We start from the raw sequence: 25,623 nt of genomic DNA, 5'->3' as shown, positions 1-25,623 counted from the left end.
CAAACTTGTAGCTCCAAGTTTTGACATGTGGCTTTTTTTTTCATAAATGAATGCTATTTGTCACTGTGTAAATTTATGTGTGGGTTTTACAAATATTTAACCACTGAAAAGTATTAAAAAGAGCTACAAACTTAGACCAAGCAGTTAATTTAAAGGGTTTTGCTCATTTCTAGGTTTTGCTCATTTTGTTCTGGATATACAGGGTTTCTGCCTGAATTTGCAGCAGCTAATCATGAGCTCAGGTGTCAAAGAGGAGTCCTGCAGGGGTCCACAGCAAACTGGGGACAAGTTTAATTTGACAGAATTCACCAGAAACTCCAGCATGTGTTTAGTGCTACAACGCAGAGCTCCTTTTCTTCTCATTGTATCAAGTCTCTCTGGGTTTGTCAGACAAAAAAAGCAATATGAAACAGTTTATTGAAAAAATAATCAAAGCTTGAATGAAAATGACAACAATTGTTTGCTGTTGCCACGATACTGCAACCACCTGCTCCTGTTCACTCAGTAGAGTGCAGATGTCCACCAGGTAACAGATGGTGAAACACCTACTGCTACACAACTCCTCCTACACAACTGCCAGATGCAACCAGCGGAGTTTTGCAGAGTTTTGTTTTATTTGTATATTTAGTTTTTTGTATAGTATAGTGTCAGTTTTCTTTTCACCAACTGTATAAACTTAGGAAACAACGAACAGGATGTCCAAACTTTAGAACATTACAAGCAACCAGATGGCTTTATAACAATCTAGTTGTTATAGAAATGCACATTTTTGGAGAAATTCACCAAAAATGATTGACACTTGTTGTTGACTGTTCATATAGGTCAGAGTCTGCATGTCCCAGTGGACATTGTGTCTATTCAGAGGGTTCTTGTTTTGGCACAGAGCTGATTGGATCGTCCCCAGTAAGTGAATTTAACCCACCCAGAAAAATTTTGAAAAAAATGGCTTTGCCAGTTGTCTTTGTAAGGTTTGATTTTGGTTTAAAGTGAAAGATGACATGACGTCTTTTTCATGTTTGTGAAAAGACAACGATTTAAGGATGTCCATCTACATCCAGTTTTAGGTGAAAAGAAAAGACAGATGGACTAAACATAGCTCAAAATTCAATGTTACATTTTTTTAGGTTATATTTGAACCAAAAAGGATGGACTGGACACGGTCTAAACACACCCTAATTTTTTTTTGGGCTTTACTCTTTATTCTAGTGTTAAAACTGAGCCTGTTACAACCTATAAAAGACAGTGTGTCACACACACACACAGTCAAACACATGATCCTGTCTCATGCCTGGCAGACATAATAACTGTTGACTTATTTAGGCCAAAAACATAAATTAAAGGGATTCCTCAACAAGAATTGTATTGTGTCAGTGTGGGGAAGGATTTGAAATAATGTAGAGAGATAACATATATCTTAACAGTAAAATAATGTAGTAAATATTGAAAAGGTATGTGTACCAGAATTTATGATGGTCAGAAAGAGGTAAGAGGTGGCAAAAGTCCACACATTCTGTACTCAGTAAGAAGTAGAGATACTTGAGGAAAAAAGGACTCCAGTAAAAGTAGAAGTTCTGATTCAGTTTCTTTACTGCAGTAAAAATGAAAAAGGTACAGGCTCTGAAATGTACTCAAAATATAAAAGTAGAAAGTCGTCCTGTTAAGTACATTTCTTTTGGTTCTTCCTGAGCAAAGTGAACTGAACCTCACCTTTTCTCCATTTAAGCCTCCGTTTCTTGTCTGTTTCATCTTGTTATATCTTTTACTTAGTTTTTCATGTAACGCCTTTTTTGTTTTGTTACATCTTGTTGTAACAAGACAAATGTCTTTTATATTATTCGTTTAGTTATATCTTTCTTGTCTTGTTACAAATTGCATGTCATTTTTTTTGTCTTGTAGTGTCTTTTTTTGTCTCATTATGTCTTTTCTGACTTTTTACACATTTTGTGTTGTTTTTTGTCTTGTAATGTCTTTATTGTCTTGTTATGTCTTTTATATAATTTCTTTTGTCTTATGTCTTTTTGCCGTGTTACATATTTTATGTTGTTTTTTGTCCTGTAATGTCATTTACATTGTTTTTTGTCTTGTTCTGTCTTTTGTCTTGTTCCATTGTTACATGTCTCGTAATGTATTTTTTGTCTGTTACGTTGTTTATTGTCTTGTTACATCTTTTTTCCATTGTTACTTATTTTACATTATTTTTTGTCTTGTTACTCTTTCTCTGTAATTTTTGGTCTTGTCATGTCTTTTTGCAGTTTTTTGGCTTGTTATGTCTTTTTGTCATGTAAGCTGTATGTTTTTACATACAATGTACCCATAAATTTATACATGTTATGCCTTTAAGGCTTACTTTCCAGAGGACTCCTCTGAAGAACTCCATTTAAATAAACCTGGCATAAAATAAATTAAATTTTAGAGACTAAATCCTGTCTAAATCCTTGCTACAATTCCTGCAAGGATCACAGGACTAGATCTAGTGTATTAGGATTTAACGACAGAAGATGTCACATTACAGACAATAATCTCATGTTAAATTCTTGAGACTTCAGTTTTACAGATTAAGATGATTCATGTAAAGCTGACATGAGGATGCTGGTTACTTTTCACTCATACTCTCATTCTGCCTGCTAATCGTCAGCATGTTAACATTGTCACTGTGAGCATGTTAGCATGCTGGTGTTAGTATTCAGTCTGAGTCCAGCCTCACAGAGCTGCCAGCATGGCTGCACACTCTTGTTCTTTTTAACCTGAGTCTTTGCAGAGTCTGTAAAAATCTGATCTGGCTGTCCAAACAGAAATCAGCTGCCCAAATACCAGATCTGTTTGAGATATGAGACACATGCAAATCTGACGTAGAAAATATTTGATTTCATCTGTTTACACAGAAATTAAATGAGCAGATGGGAGCCACTCACTGGCAGAGAATCACACTGTTTTTGTAACAAGAGTGTAAATCCGACCTTCCACACAGGCGGCCAGTCTGTGTTCAATCAACCTCAGCGTCAAACTCATTTAATCCGCTGCTGAAATTTTAAACTCGCCTCAAAATTTGTTTCACACACGTGTGGCCAGTTGTGTGTGTATGTGTGTGTGTGTGTGTGTGTGTGTGTGTGTGTGTGTGTGTGTGCGTGCATGTAAACCTCCAAGGTCCTTACTTGGGGACATGTTGAAACACACACCTACTGTACCTCATTTGCAACCGCAGGCATGTGTGTGTTATGCATGCGTGTGTGTTACAACCCTTAGTATCAAGAAGAACCAGAACTGGCTGGAGGCAACAAGTCTGTTAGCAATTTGCTAACAAAAAACTGTTTGGTTACCGAGCTCAAACCAGACCAGATGGTAGGTTTTCACCTGAAGTCGTACACACACACACACACACACACACACATACACACACACACACACACACACACACACACACACACACACACACACATGCAGAGAGAGGAAATCTTCCCTGACTTGAATTGACTGAAAGCAGTTGTGATCAGAGCCTCATGGATGTGATCAGCTGGGATTTAGACATGAGAGACAGAGGAGGATGGACAGATAGATGGACTGACTTTGGTAAAAACAAAAGTACTGAAGTTCTTTACTGCAGCAAAAGTAAAAAAGTACAGGCTGTGAAATGTTCTGAAAGTCTAAAAGTAAAAAGTCGCCCTCTGAAGAACATTTTGCCATGGTACATCTTTTATGTGGTGTTCATTTTGTTCTCTGTCTTACATTGTTTTTAATTGTCTTGTCTTGTACTTCATTTTCGTCTTGAATGTCTGCTATCCTGCCTTCTGGTAAGTCCGTCCCTTTGCCACCAAGTAGCCACATACATTCCCCAGTGTTCTCAGGCTGGTCTCTCTGGTAAATTCCTTTATCTACTGGTTGGGTAATTTCAACTTTCTATTGTTTCCAGAGCCTTCCTGAGCTCAACAGAGCCGCTATGATGTCTATGAGGAGTTTCCATACTGTGGAGTGGTAGGTTATCAGTTAAGAAGTTTGTGTTGGACATGACTTTACTGACGCAGGCTTGGGTAGAAGACTTTTGCCCTAACTGGGATTTGAACAACTATACTAGAGACAATGACGCTACCACTGAGCTATTAACCATGACTAGGTCTGCTGATGTTCTTCTCGTGTCATTACACTCCTCTGTACCTCTGTCAGTCAACTAACGTATCTTATACCCAAGTTTCTGTTGCAGTGACATATCTACCATTTCATTGGTGTCCTTGGTAGTAGTGGGGATAATGACTAGATGCGTTTATTCTGATGGGATTTTGGAAAGTCGGAAGTAGGGATGGATGGTTTTGTCTGTGTGTGATTGGTCTGCAGTCTTGGCCTGGCTTAGATATGAACCCCAACCTCCAGTGACACCACGAGTGATCTATTCAGCTGCATGTGAATGCTTATAAAAATACATATTGTATTCATATTCATGATAAAACATGACATACATGCTTAAGGAGATGGCGTTAGTTTTAGCTGACTTTTTGTTGTGTATTGTGTGTACTTTTGATATCAACTTTTTATCCCACAATTATAACTTACCATGGTGATATTTTTCACTGGTGGAAATGAGCTTCCATAAACTTGGGTTAAAACTGCAACTGCAGAAATAAAAACATTGAACAAATCTTCTCTTTCCATGTTATGTCACAGGGTGGGAGGATAATTCTCTTGTTTGGCCGGGACAGGAGCCATATCTCCCCTCATTCATCACCTCCCTTCCCTCTCTGTTACCTCTCCCTCACCTCACTCCTCCTTCACCCTAACTCCCCTCCAACGCTCCTCCCTGAGCTCCTCCAGGGGACTGAAATGAGCAGATAAAATGGAACAAAACCCACTTCTCCCATCCTGAGAAACTGCTGTGTCAGTGATGCATGTATGTGTGACGAGACGTTCGGGGACCGAATTCCATGCCGTTCACAGTGCTGCTCCTGTCCCAGCAGATGGCATCCTCTTCCCAGAAATAGAATTCCCACATTTTCCGCAGACAGTGCTGGGCACCTGTGGCTCGGGGGCCCCTGCCTGATAAGATTTTTCCGTTAAAGACTGAAGTTGTCTTATCTTCCCAAACAGCTGATAAAGTTCCCTGCTTTTACTGAATTTCACCAGAAAAATGTCTTTACCTTACTGTATCCCATGAATATTTCCTCATCTCTTTATTACATGACTTATGAGAATCACTAAGTTCTGCTTAAGTCTGCACTTACTGTAAATAAACAAGATACCATCTCATTATGTGATTAACCGATGGAAATCATCCTGTAGGAGTTTCAGTGTTGGTTTCAAATGCAAATTCTGGAGAGCCTAAATCCTCAGTGGCCTTCTGACCCTTCTGACAGGAACCCTCTCAGGAGAAACACTGCTAATCTCCACCTCTCTGGTATCAGTTTTCTACACAAACACACACACACACACACACACACACACACACACATACGGTTTTACGAGTGTGTTATGTTGGAGTTGGAGAGGAATATGCTATTAAACACTCTGGAGGGGAGTTCCTCTGAGATAAACTGTTGCACAAGAGCCTGTGAGCGTGTTTACAGCCTCTTGGATAGCGAGCGAGGCAGGAGACTCAGTGAAAAAGTCACTTCTTGCATCGGAGCAGGGAAGAATGCTTTGCTGAGGGAATGTGACATGTTTGAGTTTTATCCCCTCTGGTTTACGAGGCGGAGGGGCAGCGGAGCTGTGGCCCTCACTGTGTGTGTGGAACGGCTCATGTGCGATCAGAGAACCGAATTAAAATTCCTCAACCTGTTTCAGACCTGAATTGAGGTCAGGCTTGGGGGGTAACAGATTACATGTAACGGGATACAAAAAAAGATAACTGTATTCTATTACAGTTACAGATTAAAAAAAAAGATAATAATGGACATTTTAAATTTCAAAATAAAGAACAATATCCTATCATGCACAGTTCACTCACAGCTGCTAATTCATTATCATGACCTCTAGTGAAAAAATGCATCACTGGGTGGAAATTTCACCATTTTTGTCTTTAAATCAATCAATTAATCAATAAAAAAATTGTGCCCAACAAAGGAAGGAACAGCTGGACAAACTAATAAACCTAACAACCAACATAAAACACTTAGAGCTGCAACAATTAATTTATTGTTGATCTAAACTATTAAATTGATCTGCATCTATTTTGATAACTGATGAATCGTTTTGAGTCATTTTTGAGGGAATAAAAGTCCAAATTCTCTGATTTCAGCTTCTTAAATGTGAATATTTTCTGGTTTCTTTACTCCTCTCTGACAGTAAACCGAGTATAATTTAGTTGTGGACAAAACAAGACATTTGAGGACATCATCTTGGGGTTCGATCAACATTTTTCACCACTGAGTGACATTTTATGGACCCAACAACTTACTGATTAATGGAGGAAATGGTCGACAGATTCATCGATAATGACAAGAATCATTAAAGGAAGACTTGAAAAATAGGTCCGGACGTGTCCGTGTGCTCCACGTTTCAAATGACAGGATTTTGACAGGATTTATTAATTGATTAATCATTTTCAGTCATTTTTCAGTTCAAAAAAATTGACAAATTTATTTGACATTTAAGGACGTCAACTTGGACTTTGGGAAACACTGATCGATATCATCTTCTGGACCGAACAACCACTTAACAGAGAAAATTATCAACAGATTAATTGATAAAGCAAATCATTACAGAAAGGGTTTGAAAAATAGGTGCAAATATGTAGAACAGACAGCGTCCACTGTTATAAACATGACGCTTGTGTATATACAGAGCAGTTTATTTGTGTCTATTCACAAACACTGAGCTGAAACTCTTCACAGCCTCTGTATTTCACACTTGCACTGGTGCAGCAGTCAGAAGGGCCTGCATCTATTTTTGGTTGTGAAAGGCCACACATCTCACTGTCATCTCCAGGATGGCCCTGTGCCAGCCCTGAGAAAGAGGAACACCCCCCCCCCACCTCTGTCATTTGTACATTTACTCAACTGAAAAATCAAATGCTTTCATTTCACTTTTTCAGCTGGGTACAGCAGGGTGGCTGCTGCTGCAGAGCGTGGGAACCTCCGACCTGAGGGGGTCAGATGGTTTACATGTTGCTCTCCGCGTCCTTTCAGATATGCAGCCGTGTGTGTGTGTGTGTGTGTGTGTGTGTGTGTGTGTGTGTGTGAAACAGCTCTGTATGATGCACGGCTTCTACACACTCCTGTGCACTCTGGTGGAACGTCCTCTTGTTTTAGTGGAGAGTTTCTGCAGATAGCAAACATGTCATGCTGAATTTGGAGGGAAAGGACATCTAGAAGATTTCAGTTTGCTAGCTTTTAATCAAACTCTTATCTGATGTTATTGTATAATAGTGGATTTAAAGGGTTGTTTCATCTTAATTATAAAAAAACCCCACACATTTTCTCACTTACCTCTAATTGTGGTGATGATAACAGTCTGTCCTTACAGACGTTAACCGTGTATGACAGAAGTAGTTGTGTAGAGAAAGATGAAAGCTTGAGAGAGAAGGTCAAACCCAGCCTGCTTTCACACATCCACACACCTGACCAACCACTGTAAAGTGTAAAGTGGGGCATGTCTGCTGCAGGAAGCTACAAAAATCATCAGACACCTGTGTAGATGCTGACAGATGATCCAGACAAGCGCTTCATGTGAGGCACACTGAGGCCTCCCTCCTCTCTCATTCTTCTTCTGCGTTTTCACACTCTTACAAAGTACAAAGCAACAGTACATATACTCTTTACTCAAGTAGAAGTACAGATACTTGTGTAAAAGAAACTCTGACAAAAGCAGCAAACAAAAGATCCAACTTATTTACCGCAGTAAAAATGAAAAAGTACAGGTTGTGACATGCTCAAAGTAAAGTTGTCCTCTGAAGGACATTTCTACTGACTGTTTCTGTGTAAAGTTAACTGAAGCTCACCTTTTCTCCACAATCTCCCTCTCCGTCTGTTTCATCTTGTTATGTCTTTTACGTAGTTTTTCATACGTGCTGTTTGTCTTGTTCCATCTTATGTTTTGTTTTAGTCTGGGTTCATCTTTTTACGTGTTTTCCATCTTGTTACATCTTTTTTGTCTTGTTGTGTCTCGTGCGTTGTTTCTCGTTTTGTTACATCTTCATCTTGTAATGTCTTTCACGTCATTTTTGGTTTTGCTACATGTTTTTTGTCTTGTTATCTTGGTTTTAGTCTTGTTACATCTTATTTGTCTTGTTACATCATTTTTCATCTTGTTACATCTTATACGTAGCTTTTCATCTTGCTATGTCATGTTGTGTTTTGTCTTGTTACATCTTTTTTGTCCTGATACATCTTTCATGTTCTTCATTTTGTTGGCATTTTTTGTCTCATTACATATTTTTCATCTCATGTTGTTTTTAGTCTTGTTGTCTTTTTTGTCTTGTTATGTCTTATTCATCTTGTTACGTTGGTCTTCTTGTCCCGTTACATCTTTTTTGTCCTGCTATGTTGTTTTCATCTTGTTACACCTTTTAAATCATTTTTCATCTTGTTATGTCATATGTTGTGTTTTGTCTTGTTACATCTTTCTTTGTCCTGTTCCATCTTCTACATTATTTGTTGTCTTGTTATGTTGTTTTTGTCTTGTTACATATTTTGTATCATTTGTCTTCTTACATATTCTTCATCTCATGTCATTTTTTTTGTCTTTTTCATCTTACATCTGTTGTGCTTGATATGCACTGAAGGATACACCAAGAAATTGTATTTTCTATTGATATCATTCCATCCAGTAGGATGTAGGCTGAAATCAGTCATGATGTTGGGAAGCCAGTGCATAATCACACTAAATAAAAAAAAAAAGATCAATAATTCCAACGTGCCAACGTAACGTGCCTGTTTTGAAAATGTAAGGAGTAGAAGATATTTGTGTTCAGATGCAGGGTGTAAAAGTGAAAAGTTGTCAGAGAAATAAATACTCAAGTAAAGTACAGATACCTGAAAAATCCACGTACTGTAAGTACAGTTACAAAGTATTAGTACTTCTGAACAAACAAGATCAGCCTCAGCAGAGGTGGGAAGTAACTGTGTGTTGCACTCAGATGATCAAACTCTTCACCTTTCCCCTCCATCACCTCTGTCATGCTCTTGTGAATTTTGAAATAACACTCATTTTCATATAAATCATTTCCATGCTGTGGCTCTCTGCAACCTCCTGATGTAACATGGTAATTTAACCCACAGCGCTGATGCTATCTGTGTCATCTACACACCTGCTTTCTAGGAGCGTGACATCTTCTGGCTCGTGGGAATCAGGATGTTTTCTGTCTTCTTCTTTGGAATAAAAAGATAACATGTGAAACAGGTTGCTGAGATGACAGACAGCGTGCCACCATGAAACTGAATCTCCTCAACTGTGACTGTTCAAATAAAAACTGGATAGATAGTCCTCGTCACGTGCAAAGTCTTTTCTCCCACCATTCATTCTGAAAACTCTCGCTCTTCTTCCAGCAGATTTTTCTCATTTCTGCTGAACTTTCCTTTATCCCGGCAGCCCCTCAGTTTATTTGAGACAGTTTCTCTTTCTTTTCACCCCTCCATCCCTCCCACTCATTGTGGTTCGCCCCCATGCCCCAACGCAGCCTCCATCTATATCCAGCCTCTGTAATTATGTCAATGTAATGTTTGTATTTATAGGCAGCTGCCACAGCGTGCTGGCAGCCGCTCTGTCCCAGCTGGGAAGCATCGCTCTGCTGCCGCAGGCGGGACGCACTACTGGCCCAACCAGCCGCCTGCTGAATACGGCACACCTGGCACCGAACCATTACTGAAATATTTTATATACAGTATTTTATATACATTGCCACAATATCTAGTCTGACATGTTGGTATCTTGGACTAGGAAAACAGAAAAAATGACTTTTTTCAGCCTTTGTTTTAATCTTAACCTTTTTCCTGTGGATTACTACATCACTGCACCTCGTCTGGCATGCAAAAATTAAAAAAATAATATTTGTTTGACAGCTTGCTTTGTTTTAGGGCAGTGGTACCCAAACTTAAGGACTTACTACTTACTACTTTTTAATACACTCTTGGAAATAAAGATGCCAGCTAGAACAATAAAGGGTTATATGCCTTCTTCTCATGGGAGAACCCTATTTGGTTCCCAGTAGAACCTTTTATAAAAGTTCCAATTGGAATCCTTTTAGAGAGTTTTGCCTACAACTAAATATGAGGAGTTTTTCCTAGAAGCATCTGAGAAAGGTGCCACCTAGAACCCCCTATGACAGGTGCTACAGAGAACCTTTGTAGGGTGTAATGGTTCCACCCAGAACTGTCTCTAGGGGTTCCATCCAGAACCATTCCACCTTCCAAGTGTGCTCTGTGTGTTCTATCAAGAATCTTTTCTTATTCCAGGGTTTTTTTTCTAGGACTTTTCTTATATTCCAAGACCATTTTTATACACATTTATCAGTTTTCTTATCAATTTCCCAATGGTTTTATCTAGAACCTGATCAAGGGGTTCTACCAAGAATCTTTTTATATTCCAAGGTTTTTTCCTACAGCTCAACATAGGGATTCTAGAAAAACACTTGGACATTTTTTATATTCCAAGACCTTTTAATATATATTGATCAAGGGGTTCTACCAAAATCCATTTTGTATTCCATTGGGTTTATCTAGAACACAATCAGGGGGTTCTATGAAGATCCTTTTTGTATTCCGGAGGTTTAATCTAGAGCTCACCCAGGGGGTTCTACCAGGAACCTTTTTTATATTCCAAGGGTTTTATCGAGAGCCCACCAAGGGAGTTCTTGATAAAACCTCTGGACCTTTTTTATATTCCAAGATCTTTTTATATACATTCATCAAGGGATTCTACAAAGAATCTTTTTATATTCCACTGGTTTTGTCTGGACACTGCCAAGTGATTTTTAACAAGAACCTTTTATATTCCAAGGGTTTTACCTAGAACACACTCGGGAGGTTCTACGGAGAACCCTTTCATATTATATTACGAAGAACACTTGGCGAACCTTTGACAGGAGAGTTCTTCAAAAGGATTGCTGAAATCCTATATGGGGGTTCTTTGGATGAAAGGGGTTTAATAGAACCCTTAGTCTTACAAATGACGAACCCTCTCTTCAAAGAAAGTTTCTTCAGATGCAAATGGTTCAGGGCAGAACCTCAGCCCTTCAGGAATAACCCTTTTGGAACCCTTATTTCTTAGAGTGCACTCACAACATCCTGTTGCTGATTGTCTATGTCCCGGAGTGGCACAGTAGTAGTAGTGGTGGTTTAGGTCAGACATTTGAGTGTTGTCTCTCTCTTCCAGGATGGGAACCACCGTTTTTCAGTGGTCACAGCTCAGATCTTTGGGACAGTATGGAGGTATTCTTTGGAGGGATTTTTGTTGTTTTTTTCCATTTGGAAACTGGTCACCATTCATTTCCATTATTTGGGAGATTCTGCAAGGCTGTTTTCCTGTGAAACTCCAGCAGTGTTTTGTTGACTAAAAAAACAAAACCTGACCTTCAATCAGTATGAGGGTGAGTAGATAATGACTGAATCTTCATGTTTGGGGTGAACTATCCTTTTAAATAAAAGTATTAATACCACATTGTGAAAATACTCCACTGCACGTAAAAGTCCTACACACGTGAGTAAAACAGTGTTTTCTTATTTGATCTGATATTTTTTGATTAATATTGTTGCTTTTTACTGCTGTAGATGTTCAAGGTTGAGTTCATTATACTGCTGGATAGTTTAATCTACAGCAATGCATTATGGTTTATAAGATCATCATATGTTTACAGTGTGGCTGTCCTGAGAACCACTTCTCTCTAAAAAGTCAGAAAGACAGCTTCTTTTCAGCTTTGTGATGATGTATTTTCCAGCTGATACAAAAGGGGTTTTAAGGTTTATCTTCTCAACACATAAAGGAACATTTCATCCTTCAGTTTATCACAAACTTAACCTTGTTATAATTGCCAAGTTTTGAGATGAGGGTGAAAAAATGGAACCTTAGAGCTGTCAGATAAATGTAATGGAGTAAGAAGTGCAATATTGCCTCTGAGATGTCGTATAAAGTTACAGAAAATAGAAATACTCAAGTAAAGTACAAGTACCTCATATATATTGACATGGTTTTATATGATTGTTATCCACATCTGACAATCACACTCAGGACTCAGAGTTCATGTTGTTCATTTAGTTTAATATGTACATTAAAATAAACTATTTACATAATATAAAAAAGATTCTATTTACAAGGCTGCAGTACATTTCTTCAAGACACAAACAAACAGACTGTGTAGCCCTTCGTCGATCAGGTGCTGTTGAGATGGCACGCACTCCTGTGAGACGTGTAAGACCCTGACTTCAAATGATAACAGACAACAGACAGACTCACAGACAGATTCTATTCAAGCCTTCGAGGAGGACACAATGAAAGGCAGTTTCCGAACAAAACATTGTCTCAAAGCTTATTTCACTTACAAAATAAGACACAGAATCAAACTTTGGTTTGTCTTTTTAGCCAGTGGAGAATATGGCACTCGTAATAATGTGTTATAGAAGGCACTAATGGTGAAAATACACACAAAAAAATCATTGCTCTTTAAAGGATTGTCTGCTTCCAGTTGCTTCAGTGGCATGTGCCTGACATGTTGAGTGGAATGTTCCTTTAATTTTGTTGTCTATATAAACAGCATTGCATAGAAAAAGTAGTACCAGCTACATTGTTTAAAAGAAAGCAAACAGAGTTCATCTATTCCTGTTGTTTCTGGCTGTGTTTCCTCGTTGTTCTGTGGTTTGTTTGTCAAAAATAACTTTTAAATAGATATTTTATACAAAATATAAACTGGGATCATCTCCTCTGGATGCTCCCTTTGCCCCAATGAAAAGTCACTATAACATTCCTATAATATACCTATAGGTATTACAGTGTAGTCGATAGTGGCCTCATCATACTGTATGTCATGGTACCACTACAGTTAATATTCCTATAGGAACTGTGTCTATATGTTTGCATAGCATCCTTCTACAGCTGATCACAGGATTATTACAGTTCTTCTTATCGGTGCAGAGAAGTCCTTGTCAGCTCCGAAGTCTGTCCTCACATGTGTCTCTTCATGTGCAAAGCCAGGTGATCGGAGCGGGAGAAGGCGCGCTCGCACAGGTGACACTGGAACGGCCGGTGACCCGTGTGCTTGCGGAAGTGACGAGTGAGCTCATCAGAGCGAGCGAACTTCCAGCCACATCCCTCCCAGCTGCAGTGGTATGGTTTCTCTCCTATAGACATGAGAAAAAAAAGAAGAAAAAAAGACAGGATTGAGTGACGTCACAGTGTGCAGGCAGGGGATGATGGGATGGATAAACAAGCTGCACCACATCCAACATGCTCATCTCTTTGTCAGAACTAAAAAGCTTTCACAACAATAAATGTACATGACAGCTGTGATGTTTTTAGGTTAATTTTCTGCCATTCTCCGTTTTTTATTTTTTATGTATTTATACTATCTTTAATTTTTATAGATGTTAGTTTTGTGTTGCTTTTGTTGTTGCTTTTTTTGTGTGATGCCGCCCTTCATCCTGTTTGTGTGTGATGGTGCTGCTGTACTGTGTGTGTGTTAAATAAAGAGAGAGAGAGAAAAAAAAAAACATCCATCCTGCTCCTCTTACCTGTGTGCGTCCTGAGGTGCGCCTTCAGGTGGGAGCTCTTGGTGTACGTCTTCCCGCAGCCGGTGAACGTGCAGGTGTGCGTCGCCGTCCGTTTCCTGGGCCAGGACCGGCGGCCCCTCTTCGGCTTGCTGTCCATCATGTCCAGCGGGGAAGAGGGCGGAGTGAGGAGGACCCGCTGGCCGGCCCCGGGCTGCTGCTGCAGGCTCATGGCCGCGTCCTCCCCGAACATGCTGGGGAACGGGTGGTGGTGGTGCGCCCCTGGGAACTGGAGCTGCATTCCGGTGTGCGCGTGCGGGAACCCGCCTGGCGCGCAGCGGGGGTGCGGGTGGAAGCTCTGCGGGAAGGTGAGCGAGCTGGAGCTGCACATCTGGCTCTGGTGGCACTCGGAGCTCCGCAGGTCATCCGGGCTGAGCGGCGGCGTCAGGCTGCCGGCGGCCGTCTGCGGGGAGTTGGCCAGCCGCGGCTGCTGCTCGTATGACATCATGCACGAGACGTTCCCTTCATGCTTGATCTTGGTGCAGCTCTGAGGCACGAGACCCATGACAGGTCCGTACGAGTCCATGGAGCTGGGCTCCACCTTAATGCTCGGCAGCTCGGGGAATAAGTCCTGAGAGGGCTGGAAGGGCGCGGAGCTGATCAGGAACCGGCCCTGGATGTTGGAGCCGGTCCCGGGGAGGAAGCTGGGGTCCACGTCGGAGCGGAGCAGCTCCGCCATCAGGCTATTGTAAGGCGGGGGCGGGCTGTTCAGGTCTGGGACAGAGGTGTAGCTGACCGGCTGCTGCTGCGGGGGCATCCCGTTCTGCTGCTGCTGTTGGTGATAAACGGGAGCCCCGGAGTCCTGGAGCCGGTAGGACTCTGCTCCAGTCCCCGCGCCTGGCGCACTGTCGGAACCGGCGGTGTTAGAGAGAATAAACTCAAGATCCAAGAACTTATCCAGGTCCTCTTCGTCCTTTCTGCCCAGGCAGCTGCTCTCCATGTTGGGCGCTGCGCTGCTCAGGTTCCCCTTCCACCTCTGACAGAGCAAGACAGAGCAGAGTTAGATTGTTCCAACATTCACAACCTAGTATTTATTCTGTCCTACAACACTTCAGATAACTCATGAAAACAGCACATAAAATGCACAGGGAAAAGCTGAATATTGCGAAGAAACTACATAAAAACATAATTTTATCACTGTTTCAGTGCCAAAAAACTAAGCAAAATTCCAAAGTTTTAAAAAAATCTTTCCGTCAAGCAAGCAGCAACACCGTGTGTATGTTCTGATGATAAAGTGATGCCAGCAGAAAAAGAACATTAAATTACATGACTGAGTTAAACATTGCACTCCATCTATGCGTAGAACAAGAATAAATGCATAAACTTACATCTTCCCAACATTTCTCCTTCTGGTTGGCAAATGTAGAGATTGATGGTAAAATGGTCCCACTCAAGGCCATTTCCATGCGTTGTTTTAAAAAAAAGTAGAAAAACACGTCCTTATATCTTGAGAAGAGACACTTTCTCTGTGTTAAAAGAAAATCAGCAGAGTCCGCTGAGTCTCCACAAAAAGCTTCTTCTGCTGTCCTCACTCATGTGCAGCTGTGCGTCGGGAACGAGCTGCTTTTCTTATAAATGGTTGTGCTCTGAAGCACAAATCAGGAAGCGCGTCCAGGATGAGGACGCTGCGCAGCGGCCAGCCCCCTAAATTTAGCCCCGGTATAAAAGTCCGACAAAGTTCCCTGCGACTCAGAGACAGAGAGGAGGTGAGAGAGGAGGAGGACAGGAGGACTGGTGCGGAATGCTCTCCCTGCTCAACTGCGGGCAGCTACTTAACCTTCAGGAGGAGAGCCTCCTCCTCCAAACAGCTGGCAGGGCAGTGAGAAGGACCGCCCCCGTGAGCAGCTCAAACACATAATGAGCAATTAACACGATGTTGAAAAAAGAGCAACGAAACCGATACTGACAGGGCACACAGGCTGAGCAGGGAGGCGCTGCAGGTGCCCTGCGCGTAATACGCGTTAAGGTGTGCTTTTACGCACACACACTGCTGCATTTTTTCCGCCAATTATCGCGTTGTAAGCGGTTTGATTCAACAGTTTATTTGTTTACCGGGTATCTGGACACATGGCAACATGCGCAATGTCTGCTGGTAGCTAATCCTTGACAGTGAAAAAAAACTTTTCTGTCAGAAGAAGAGGAGTTTTGTTTCTGTCAGAACATGCAGACTTAACCGGTGCGTCCCCACGATCAGACACCTTCTGCATTCTCTTCTCGGTTCCTCTCAGCCTGGCTGACAGTTCTGCTCGAAGCGAAGCAGTGCAGGGGGATATTTCCCCTGCTGCAGGCTTCAGCCACCAGGCGCCAGCTGCACCGCGGCTTCTCACCCTCTGCCGCGCTCCGCGGAGCTTCATTCAGGTGGTAATCAGGCGACTCTCTGGTGTTTTCACATCGGTATCAGCAGAGAGCAAGGGCAATAAGAGCATGTCAAATGGCAAACCGGCACAACTGGAACTGCGTTATGAGTTCTGGTCATTTCATAAATAAAACAAAAGCATGGTGGAAGAAGTATTTCACACACTTACTGCATTAAAAACGTTGCAGTATCACAAATGTAGAGATACTCAGTTACAAGTTGTACTTGTAACTGAGTAACGGATTACATGCAGTGGGATTATGTAATCTGAATTCCAGAAAGGTAACCATATGTCATTACAGTTACAAATAATAAAAAAAACGATGTAATCAGATTACACAAGAACGACATACTGCCACAGTGCACACAATTCAATTCATTATCATGGCTTCTAGTGAAAAAATGTTTCCTGAATGGAAATTTTGCTACATTTTGTTTTAAATCAATCAGTTGTGCACAACAAAGGAAGGAACAGCTGGACAAACTAATAAACCTAACAACCAACATAAAGCACTTAAAGTTGATACTAGTAAATTAATCTACATCTATTTTGATAATCGATTAATTGTTTTGAGACAATTTTTGAGTTAAAAAAGTCAAAATTTTCTGATTCCAGCTGCTTAAATGTGAATGTTTTCTGGTTTCTTTACTCCTCTCTGACAGTAAACTGAATATTTTTGAGTTGTGGACAAAACATGACATTTTTCACCATTTTCTGACATTCCGTGAACCAAATAACTAATTGATCAATGGAAAAAATGATCAACGGATTCATCAATAATGAAAATAATCAGACTTGAAAAACATCCATCCATATGTCCATGTGCTCCACATGTTTGGTGATATTGTTCAATTGACAAGATTGTGACAGGATGAATTAGTTTATTAATCATTTAGAGTCATTTTTAAAATAAAAAAGTCAAAATTCTCTGATTCCACCTTCTTAAATGTGAATATTTTCTGGTTTCTTCAGCCATTTCCGGCAGTAAACTGAATATCTTTGAGTCCCTGAATCTTACAAAACTTAGAAAACATATAAGTTTAAAGTCTTTCCCAGCAATGTAAATAATAACTGCACAGCTGTGAAATAAATGTTGTGGTGTAAGAAGCACACAATGTATGAACAGCATTAAACAAGTGCTTCAGCACTGTTGACGTTTATCATGCTCTATATGAGGATGGCATCAGGTTTGGCTGTGCTGCTTTAAACTGTCCTTATTTTCTTCCCATGACTGGAATAACCTGCTCAGGGGCCCCGGGGAAAAAGCTGTGGCCCCAGCCACTGCTCGTGGTAATTTATTTAGTTGTAAATGTAATAGATCTTCTTTGAAGAATTGATTTATTACATATCTTCTATTCATTATATGCCAGTATTCAGAGAATCTCAGAGAATTAGGTTGCACCATGTTGTTTTATGTTGATATGATGAGTTTTGTGTCACAGCATAAATAATTTGAGGTGTAAATGTTGACAGACGTCAGCTTGTTGTGGGACTCACACCTGTGTTGATGCTGAGTATTACCTGAGGAAGACAAAATGTTGAAACCTGCACTCAACAAGTCTTATTTTGGAGCATCTATCCGTGTGTGGCAGCCCTCTTACTTGATGTTGTTTTTGCCAACACACCTGTGAATCCTCAGGTAAAGTTGGGGTGTGTGTACACCTCTCTGTTGTAATAACTCAGGACTAAATTAAGACCCTCATCCTTTCATGTGATAATGTGCTTTAGCATTAATTTAATAGTTGCTCAATAACAGATTAATTGTTGCAACCCAAAGTGTTTTATGTGTTTTTGTGTTTTGTTGTTAGGTTTATTAGTTTGTCCAGCTGTTCCCTCTTTTGTTGTGCACAATTGATTGAAAGACAGAAAATGGTGAAATTTCCGCCCAGTAAAGCATTTTTTTTGCTAGAGGCCATGATAATAGATTGGCAGCTGTGTGTGCACTGTGCATGTTCTTGATTTTAAAACTGTAATCCTACTAATAATCTCCATCTTTACGAAATGTATCAGTAATCTGATTACACAATCAGATACAGAGACCTTGCGTTGTGATTGTGTAAGCCTGCTCCTGGTATATGTATCACATCTGTACACTAATCACAGGTGTGTTTGACTCAGCAATTATCATACCAGGTCACATACCATAAGAAGTATATTTGCAGGTAATAAAACTTTTACCTCATCTGACCTGTACATCTAAGTTGTGACCTAAACCTGACCTATACCGTCAGATGACAGATGACGACAGCAGACAATATTTATAGCGTGTTGGAGCTTCTCCTTCATTAGTAATAGCGGTTGGCAGACACAGAGAAACAACAGGGGTGTGTTGTGTAACATACTGTACTCTGACAGTGTTTTGCCCTGGGAAACACATTTGAAATGCTAATTAAAGGTTGAGGTGCTCAATTATTTTAGGGAGGCCGGCAGCCATTCGTGGTTTGGTGGCGTTTTATAATGATTAAGTAAGAGTGAATGTGCAGCATGTTATGCAGCATGTGAGGATGTACAGCATGTACCAACCAACTTTAACCAATGAAATGACAGCGTCAGCCAACCGCCAAGATGGTGGTCACTCCCCTGCTTTTGTGCACGTTTCGCCGTGCCCTTATTGTTTCCCAGATATCAAGTTTTAAAAGGGTCAGTTTACCCAACTATATCTCACTTTCCATAGGGACATTTTGTCCTGTAGAAAGTAGTCCTGGTCGGGTCTGTAGATTTTATTTAAAGATCATTTTTCTGCTCCACCACCCCCAATCTTACGTAAAAAAAATCACAGGACTTTTTCATCTCTGGAACAGCAGGTGAAAAAAAAAAATCACATTTTTTGGACATTTCATATGTCACGCTTCAAACACACCTGATTTTCAGATATTTCACATGTGAAATCTACAGACATCACATGCCATTTGTAATTTGACTGAAGAGTTTGCTGAAGGCACTAAATCTTACAGGACCCTCACTGGGGATAAAGGAAGACACCTTAGACACACATGTACCACATAGATATTGCAGCTGTACTAATGTTCTGCTCAAACATCATGTGTTAATGTACTATTTATCCTGTTATAATGTGAAAAGTTACATGTTATGTAAGGGATAATGTACAGTGAGCAGGTCATTATTGCAAAATAAACCCTGACAGGGTGATGCTGGACCCCAAAGCAAAGTGGAAGGGTCTTGAATGAGCCTGAAGGGGTTATTTATGCAATTATGACCTGCTCACTGTGCATTATACTGCTTATTGCATGGTTACAACCCCACCTAAAAAAAGCAAACAATAATGTGATGCAAATATGATGTTTTATTGCTCCTCCAGAGTCTATGATTAGAATGGGAATGGGATGAGAAGTGGGAAGTTTATAATAATATCTTGTTTAAACATTTCACGTTATAACAAGATAAATAGTATATTGTCACAACAAGAAAAGTTTCTTGTTGTAATGTGATACATTTGTATACTGTAATAATGATTTTTTTTTTTTTTAACATATAACCTTTTATTAAATCAGAATCCCATTGAAATAGAGTCTCATTTTCAAGCGAGACCCTTGAAAACGCTGTACTCTGCTGCAGGAAGGTTTAAGATATTATTTATAAACTGTTGGTAACTAATAAACCTAAAATTCTGATTGGACTTTGGGTATGTAAAATGTGAGCCAATCATGAGTGAAAATATCTTGTTATAACAAGCTTTTCATAATGTTATAATGTGACACTGACTTGTTTTTCTTTTTCTGGTGCGGCTGTAGTAATGTATATATTAGATTGTATGGACTTTTTAATGTCATTGTATCATTGTGGTTCCTCATGATGTAGCAGGTATATGACAGCTTGGCTACGTGCTGTTATCACATCCACAGGAGGAGGAGAAAACACTGATGTTGTGAGAAATACTGAATTATGTGACACAACCTCCTTATGCTCAGTGAGTCACTTAGTAGCTATAGTGCTGTTTTCCATAATACTGTTCGTGTGTGTGTGTGTGTGCGTGCGTGTGTGTGTGTGTGTGTGTGTGTAGGTGTGTGTGTGTGTGTGTGTGTGTATAAGAGACAGCACCACAGGTCTTTTACCATGCTGCATGCCACTATGAGACCTGAATCAATAAAGTTCTCACTGATTCATATTATCAGCGGCAGAGGCAGAACTTTCATCAACAGTGACTAACATGATTGACAGCCAAGGTGTCTGCGTGATCCCAGCATGCATTCCCAGCATTGTGTTGACGGTGATTCAGACATCACTTCTTGACCTGGTGACACATTCATGCTGTCTTACTGTAACAAGTCAAATATTTCAGTGGGCTGACGTCCCTGTGGTGATCTGCTCTTATCAGGCTGGACAAACCACTGTCAGATGTTCTCAGAACGTCAGAACCCCCACCACTTTGGGAAATCCACGATGTGTCTTGCTAAGAATCATGTGTATCTGCGAATGTGTTAAACAACGGTGATGATAACATCCAGGTGGATCAAATGAGCTTTACTGCTCTTTCTTTTGTAATGGATGGGTAATGTAATGAATAAAATGTGCCATGCAGTACAGAGCTGGCTCCATATGGGCACGTTTCACCACTGAGGGTTCTGTATTTACGATCTCTGTGTTAGACTTAATACAACATGGAAGATAACTTTGGGGTCCCATGCCATGTCTTTTGGACTTTTTGTGTGAAGACTATTTAGAGATTTTTTATTTATTTCATTTGATTGTTAAGGAAATAGCAAATTTTATATTAGTGTATGTTTCTTGGACGTTAGTGATTTAAATGACGCTTGGCATTTTTCAAAATCTTCAAAATTTCACTAACCGTTTTTTTTTTAATTTTTACTTTTTAATTTTCACTTATCATTTTTGCATCCCTAAAGTGATTCTTACATGCAAAAACATGTAGTCTATAAAACAAACAAAAAAAGTTCCTTAATGGCTCAGCAGCATTTCCTCATTTTTTTCCCGGAGGCTAGTCTTAAATCTCCCTGGATGCCAAATAAAAGAAAAGAAAAATAAAAAATTGCTCTTTTGAGAGTAAAGATTCCACTGATGCACCAGACGGTTTGTACAGAGAGTTGGAGGGGTTACTTTGAAAATATATTCCGATACAGTTACTGATTAAAAATGTAGTCAGTAACATAATCCAAGTATGATACAAGTTTTAAAGTAACTAGGACTTTTGGATTACTTCAGTATAAAATATGGTGAAATTGTTCCACCTAATATAGTGTTTTTACAGCTGATTGTTTTCATCATTGATCAATAGGTTGATTATTTTCTCAAGTCATTGATTAGTTGTTTGGTCCATGAAATATCAGAAAATGTTAAAAAATGTTGATTAAAGTCCAAGATGACGTCCTCAAATGTCTTGTTTTGTCCACAACTCATTTTATTATATTTAGTATTTATAATCTGATTATGTTTTTTTTTAAATCTGTAACTGTAATGGAATATAGATACCTTTTTTGTATCCAGATTACATAATCCTATTACATGTAATCCAAGCCTGAATGGAAAAACGAATAATTGAAAACCTCATCTTCAGGGTTTATATCTGTAACCACAAATGCAGATAATTAATAACTATAGTTCCTATGTGGTCTTTCTTTCCTTGCCAGCAGGAGTGTCTGTCTGTCTGTCTGTCATGCTGCCATGTCTGTCTGCTCTTTATTTCGCAGTTTTCATGCCACTTGTTTCCATCATCAATGCCACAGCCAGCGCTCCTCCTCTGCTATCACTGTGATAGCAACAGCGTGCTTTGACATGCTTCAACAGTTGTTCACCAGATGAAACGCAGCAGCTCTCCAGCTCTGGCTCTCTGCTCTCAGCTCAGTGTTTGTCTTCTTCCTCTTCTTCCTCCACCCTACTCATCTCATGTCTCCAGTGACTCATCCACTTTCATCTCCGCCGTGTCTCTGCTGTCTTCTCCTTCTCCAAACACACTGATTCATGGCTCGGTAATGGTCCACATGTGGAGAGAGTCACCTGTGTACATGCTGATGGCGCTGTAGCTGTAACATACTGAACACACACGCTGTCTCCACACATCGGGATCGCGCTGAATGTTCTGTCCCTGCCAGTTACATTTTCACACTGCATTAAGGCCATTTGATCCTTTAATTGAGTCATGAACAGCAAACAGTTTGTTTGTTCTCTCCCAGCCAGCAGTGAACGCTGGACTCAACATGCTGAAAGCATTAGATTTTACATGGAAATGTATGCACACAGTTGTGTTTGAGAGGCTGAGTGTGTGTGTTTTGGCCTGTTGTCACACCATGATGGAGTGGTGTATGATTTCCATGTGGAAGTGAGTCCTGGCTGGTTTGCTGGCTGGGTGTTTCTCTCTGAGCCTCAGAGCTTCTCACATGTGCTCTTCTGGCTCCATGTCTTTGTTTAGACTGAGATTTACATCAGGGCACAACAAGGCTGATGGGCCTGGCTGCAAACACACAACTTTTAGAGGAGACCAAACCTTACTGCCTGTACACAAAGACTGACAACGTTTTTAGTAAGGACAATAAACTGATGGGTCTGATTTTCAGTGGGAAACACTGATTGAAGGAGTGGCTCAAATACTGTGGTCATGTGACTTGATCTACATGTCTGTTTGCAATCAAAATGCCATCAACCCTGAAGAAAGTATTGATATTTTGCAGGTTTGCAATATTTTAATCTTGAAAATATTTTTTGAGACAAAGGACCGTATATTGCACCGAGCGCAGAGTGGACGGCACCGGAGGCCCAGGTGGCATTTTTGCCACGTATGCGAATGAACTTGCATGTAGTCTGTGTGGCCTAAAAATGGAGGCAAAAATGAAGGCGTGGCCAGGCGCATTTGGTATCTTGTGCACAGCACATCACAGTCAAAACCACTTGCACCTTAGACTTCAACTAAAACTCAGTTGAAGCGCAAAGTGTGTTTCGCAGTAGGTCCATCTGCACAAGATAGCAACTGGCCAAAGCACATACACACACACACACACACACACACACACACACACTTCTCCACAATCACAAAATACCTTCATTTATGTTCAGTCTTTTCCCCACACAGCAGAGTGGATCAATAACGTGTCCTTTGAACATTTTTTTTAATATCAGCAATAAAATGTAAATATTGAAATAAACACTTGGCTGAGGCGCACACACACATCTCCACGATCATAAAACACCTTTCATTTATGTTAAACAGCATACATGTGTGTCTAAAATTATTCTCATTAATAACAAATAAGGAATTATTATTAGAATTATAAAGCCTTATAAATCTCAACAGACCTGTAAAGTGCACAAAGGACACAGCTGTCAGATCGTCTCATGACAGCTGGGGCAGAGTGGAGTTTGTGTCTGTGTGTTTACTGTGATCCAGAAAAACAAAGATTAAACAATTATGATCTATAACATACAAAATGAACCAGATGTTATATTGGACCACAAGACCAGCCAGACCGGGGAGAAAAAGGTCCGTGTGTCTCTGTCAGAGCCTGATACTGGCTGGATATACCCGCTGGATAACCCGTGTGTACTTTTGCACGTGGGTTATCAAACGTAAGCACTTTCAACACTTTCTGATTCTGTTTCCTCCACCCACAGTGGTGTTAGTGGGACAAAGGAGTTAGGATGGGAGAAGGAGACGAGGATGAGGAGAAAGAAGGGGAGAACAGGCGGCTGTGAAGCTGCACCTCAATCTGACTCAGGTGAATCTTCAGCCGAAGCTGCGTAATAATGATAATGAATTATAAGATACAACATAATTTCAAGGTGCTTCATTGTAAAACATAATCAGTCCTATATCTGCATGACAATTACAGTTCATGTATTGTATTACTTTTTGCAGGTGTTGATGTAAAATAAACTATTTCCACATTAAGCTACGTTGGAGGCGTCCTGTCGTCTCCATGTATTGCAGACTCTCGTGTTTTCACTTCTTGAAACTGGATTGAAACAGGAGATCTGTCTCCTCGCCTTGAAAATCTGTTCTCTTTGTTTCCTCCTGGCAAATCCGCTGTCATGCTGCCTCCGCATGCTGTCTGGGCACACTTGCATCTTAAAGGTGATGACAGCCGACTTTCTGATTGGTTATCACATGTTCGGCAATTTGACTTGAAATATCTATTCCCAATATTCCAGGTGTTGTTTTGAGGCATTTACAGCAGGAAACCAGCCGAGCAAAAGTTAAAATTGGCAGTTTTACTTATTTTTTTTTGGAAAAAGGTAAGAATTTTTATGATTACAGTGACATAGAAGAGATGACCTGTTCAGGAGTTGCCACTGTTCGAGACGAACTAAACACCTAAAATCTCTGTGTAAATGTTAATTTAGATTCTAATCCAGTCCAGTCTGGTCTTTGTAGTTATAGTGAATACAGTACAGCTAAGCAAGTACATGCTTGTCCTCTCCATATCTCTGGATTGACAGCCTCTCATGCTGTTCACCCTGACACACTGACATATTTGACTGTATCATCTGTCAACACACAAGTGGTTGAGACTAATAACTGTAATGTCAGGAGAGATAAACAGTGACAGATTGTCTCACTGGCTGCACCTTGCAGTTAGCAGGTCTGGCAGGATCTTTGCTTTAACAAAGATTTGTGCTTAAACTGCACAGAATCATGATTGATACAAAGGTAGAATAAACAGTATAGAGCTTATGTAAGTATGTGCAGGTGCAGTGTCAGGTTCTGTGGAAAGGTTTTTCGAAGTTTAAAGCCGGTCTAAAGCTGATGGCACTGATGCTGACTTTAAACCCTGAATAACCTTTAAAGGCTAATTCTCCTTTATTACAACTTGGGTTTTGTTTTCATGGTTTTGTCCACAGTACTCATCGAAGTAAAAGCCTCAGTATGCTCCAAACTAAAGTTCTTGTCAGATCATCTAAGTCTGAAACCCCTTTTTCTGCCAGCAGGATCAGCGGGATGACAACTTTCCACAACTGACAATCCAACAATCACACTCACCATGTGCTGTGCTTGGTCAGGTGTGTGGAGGTGTGAAAATGGCCAGGGTTTGAGCATATTTTCCAAAACAGTCTCACGGCAGTTCATGAAAACAGTCACAAAATTTATTCTGTTAGATCTGTGTCTATGGTGTTCTGGTAGTTCAGTCAGTTGAGGGTCAGGGGGTCACAGTGACTATGCTACTTCTTTTGGAAGAAATCTACTCTGGACAATTACAAAAGAAAGCCAGCTGCATTTTAAAAGTCCCATCCCATCCTGGACACTGTCTGCTCCCCCTCCTCCCCTCTGGAAGAATGTACAAGACAATCAAAAACAAAACAGCCAGACTTAAAAACTGCTGCTTTCCAAAAGCTGTAAACTCTGTCTATCCTGGATCCATGGATTTGCACTGTACTCTGATCACAATGACAATAAAGATATTTTCTGTTCTATTCTATTAAAGATATTGACAATTTCTGTCTATGTACACAAATCTATAGACTACATTTTGTGTCAGTTTCATCTGCTGCTGTGTTGTATTTTATCTTCCAAATAACTTTGAACACCCTGGGGATTGGGATTGGTTTCTGCCAGATCATGTGACTGCTCATGTTTTTTGACCTGCCGGACTCCTTTCTATTGATGTCACCATGTTGACAGACAG

General features: G+C 40.3%; 1 protein-coding gene across 1 annotated transcript; it reads right to left on the bottom strand.

The window, feature by feature from the left end:
• Positions 1-12,153: 12,153 nt before the first annotated feature.
• LOC146323455 (Krueppel-like factor 2) lies at positions 12,154-15,429 on the bottom strand. The gene is made up of 3 exons (XM_084722425.1): positions 15,005-15,429; positions 13,641-14,652; positions 12,154-13,250 (listed from the first exon to the last, which is right to left on the bottom strand). Exons 1-3 carry the CDS (start codon positions 15,080-15,082, stop codon positions 13,075-13,077), a joined length of 1,266 nt encoding a protein of 421 aa, XP_084578551.1. The 5' UTR covers positions 15,083-15,429; the 3' UTR covers positions 12,154-13,074.
• Between the last annotated feature and the right edge of the window lie 10,194 nt (positions 15,430-25,623).

This window comes from Lutjanus erythropterus, chromosome 7 (genome assembly GCF_056507025.1).
Source record: "Lutjanus erythropterus isolate fLutEry1 chromosome 7, fLutEry1.hap2, whole genome shotgun sequence".
NCBI lineage: Eukaryota > Metazoa > Chordata > Actinopteri > Lutjaniformes > Lutjanidae > Lutjanus > Lutjanus erythropterus.
The sequence above is the reverse complement of the archived record's forward strand: the minus strand, read 5'-3'. Positions and strand labels throughout refer to the sequence as shown.

Bases quoted from the DNA above. Each gene is read 5' to 3' on its own strand.
- LOC146323455 (XM_084722425.1), bottom strand. From the start codon at position 15,082: ATGGAAATGGCCTTGAGTGGGACCATTTTACCATCAATCTCTACATTT. The intron at 14,653-15,004 runs GTAAGTTTATGC...TTGCTCTGTCAG, and splicing joins AGGAGAAATGTTGGGAAGAT to AGGTGGAAGGGGAACCTGAG. The intron at 13,251-13,640 runs GTAAGAGGAGCA...TCATGTCTATAG, and splicing joins GCACCTCAGGACGCACACAG to GAGAGAAACCATACCACTGC.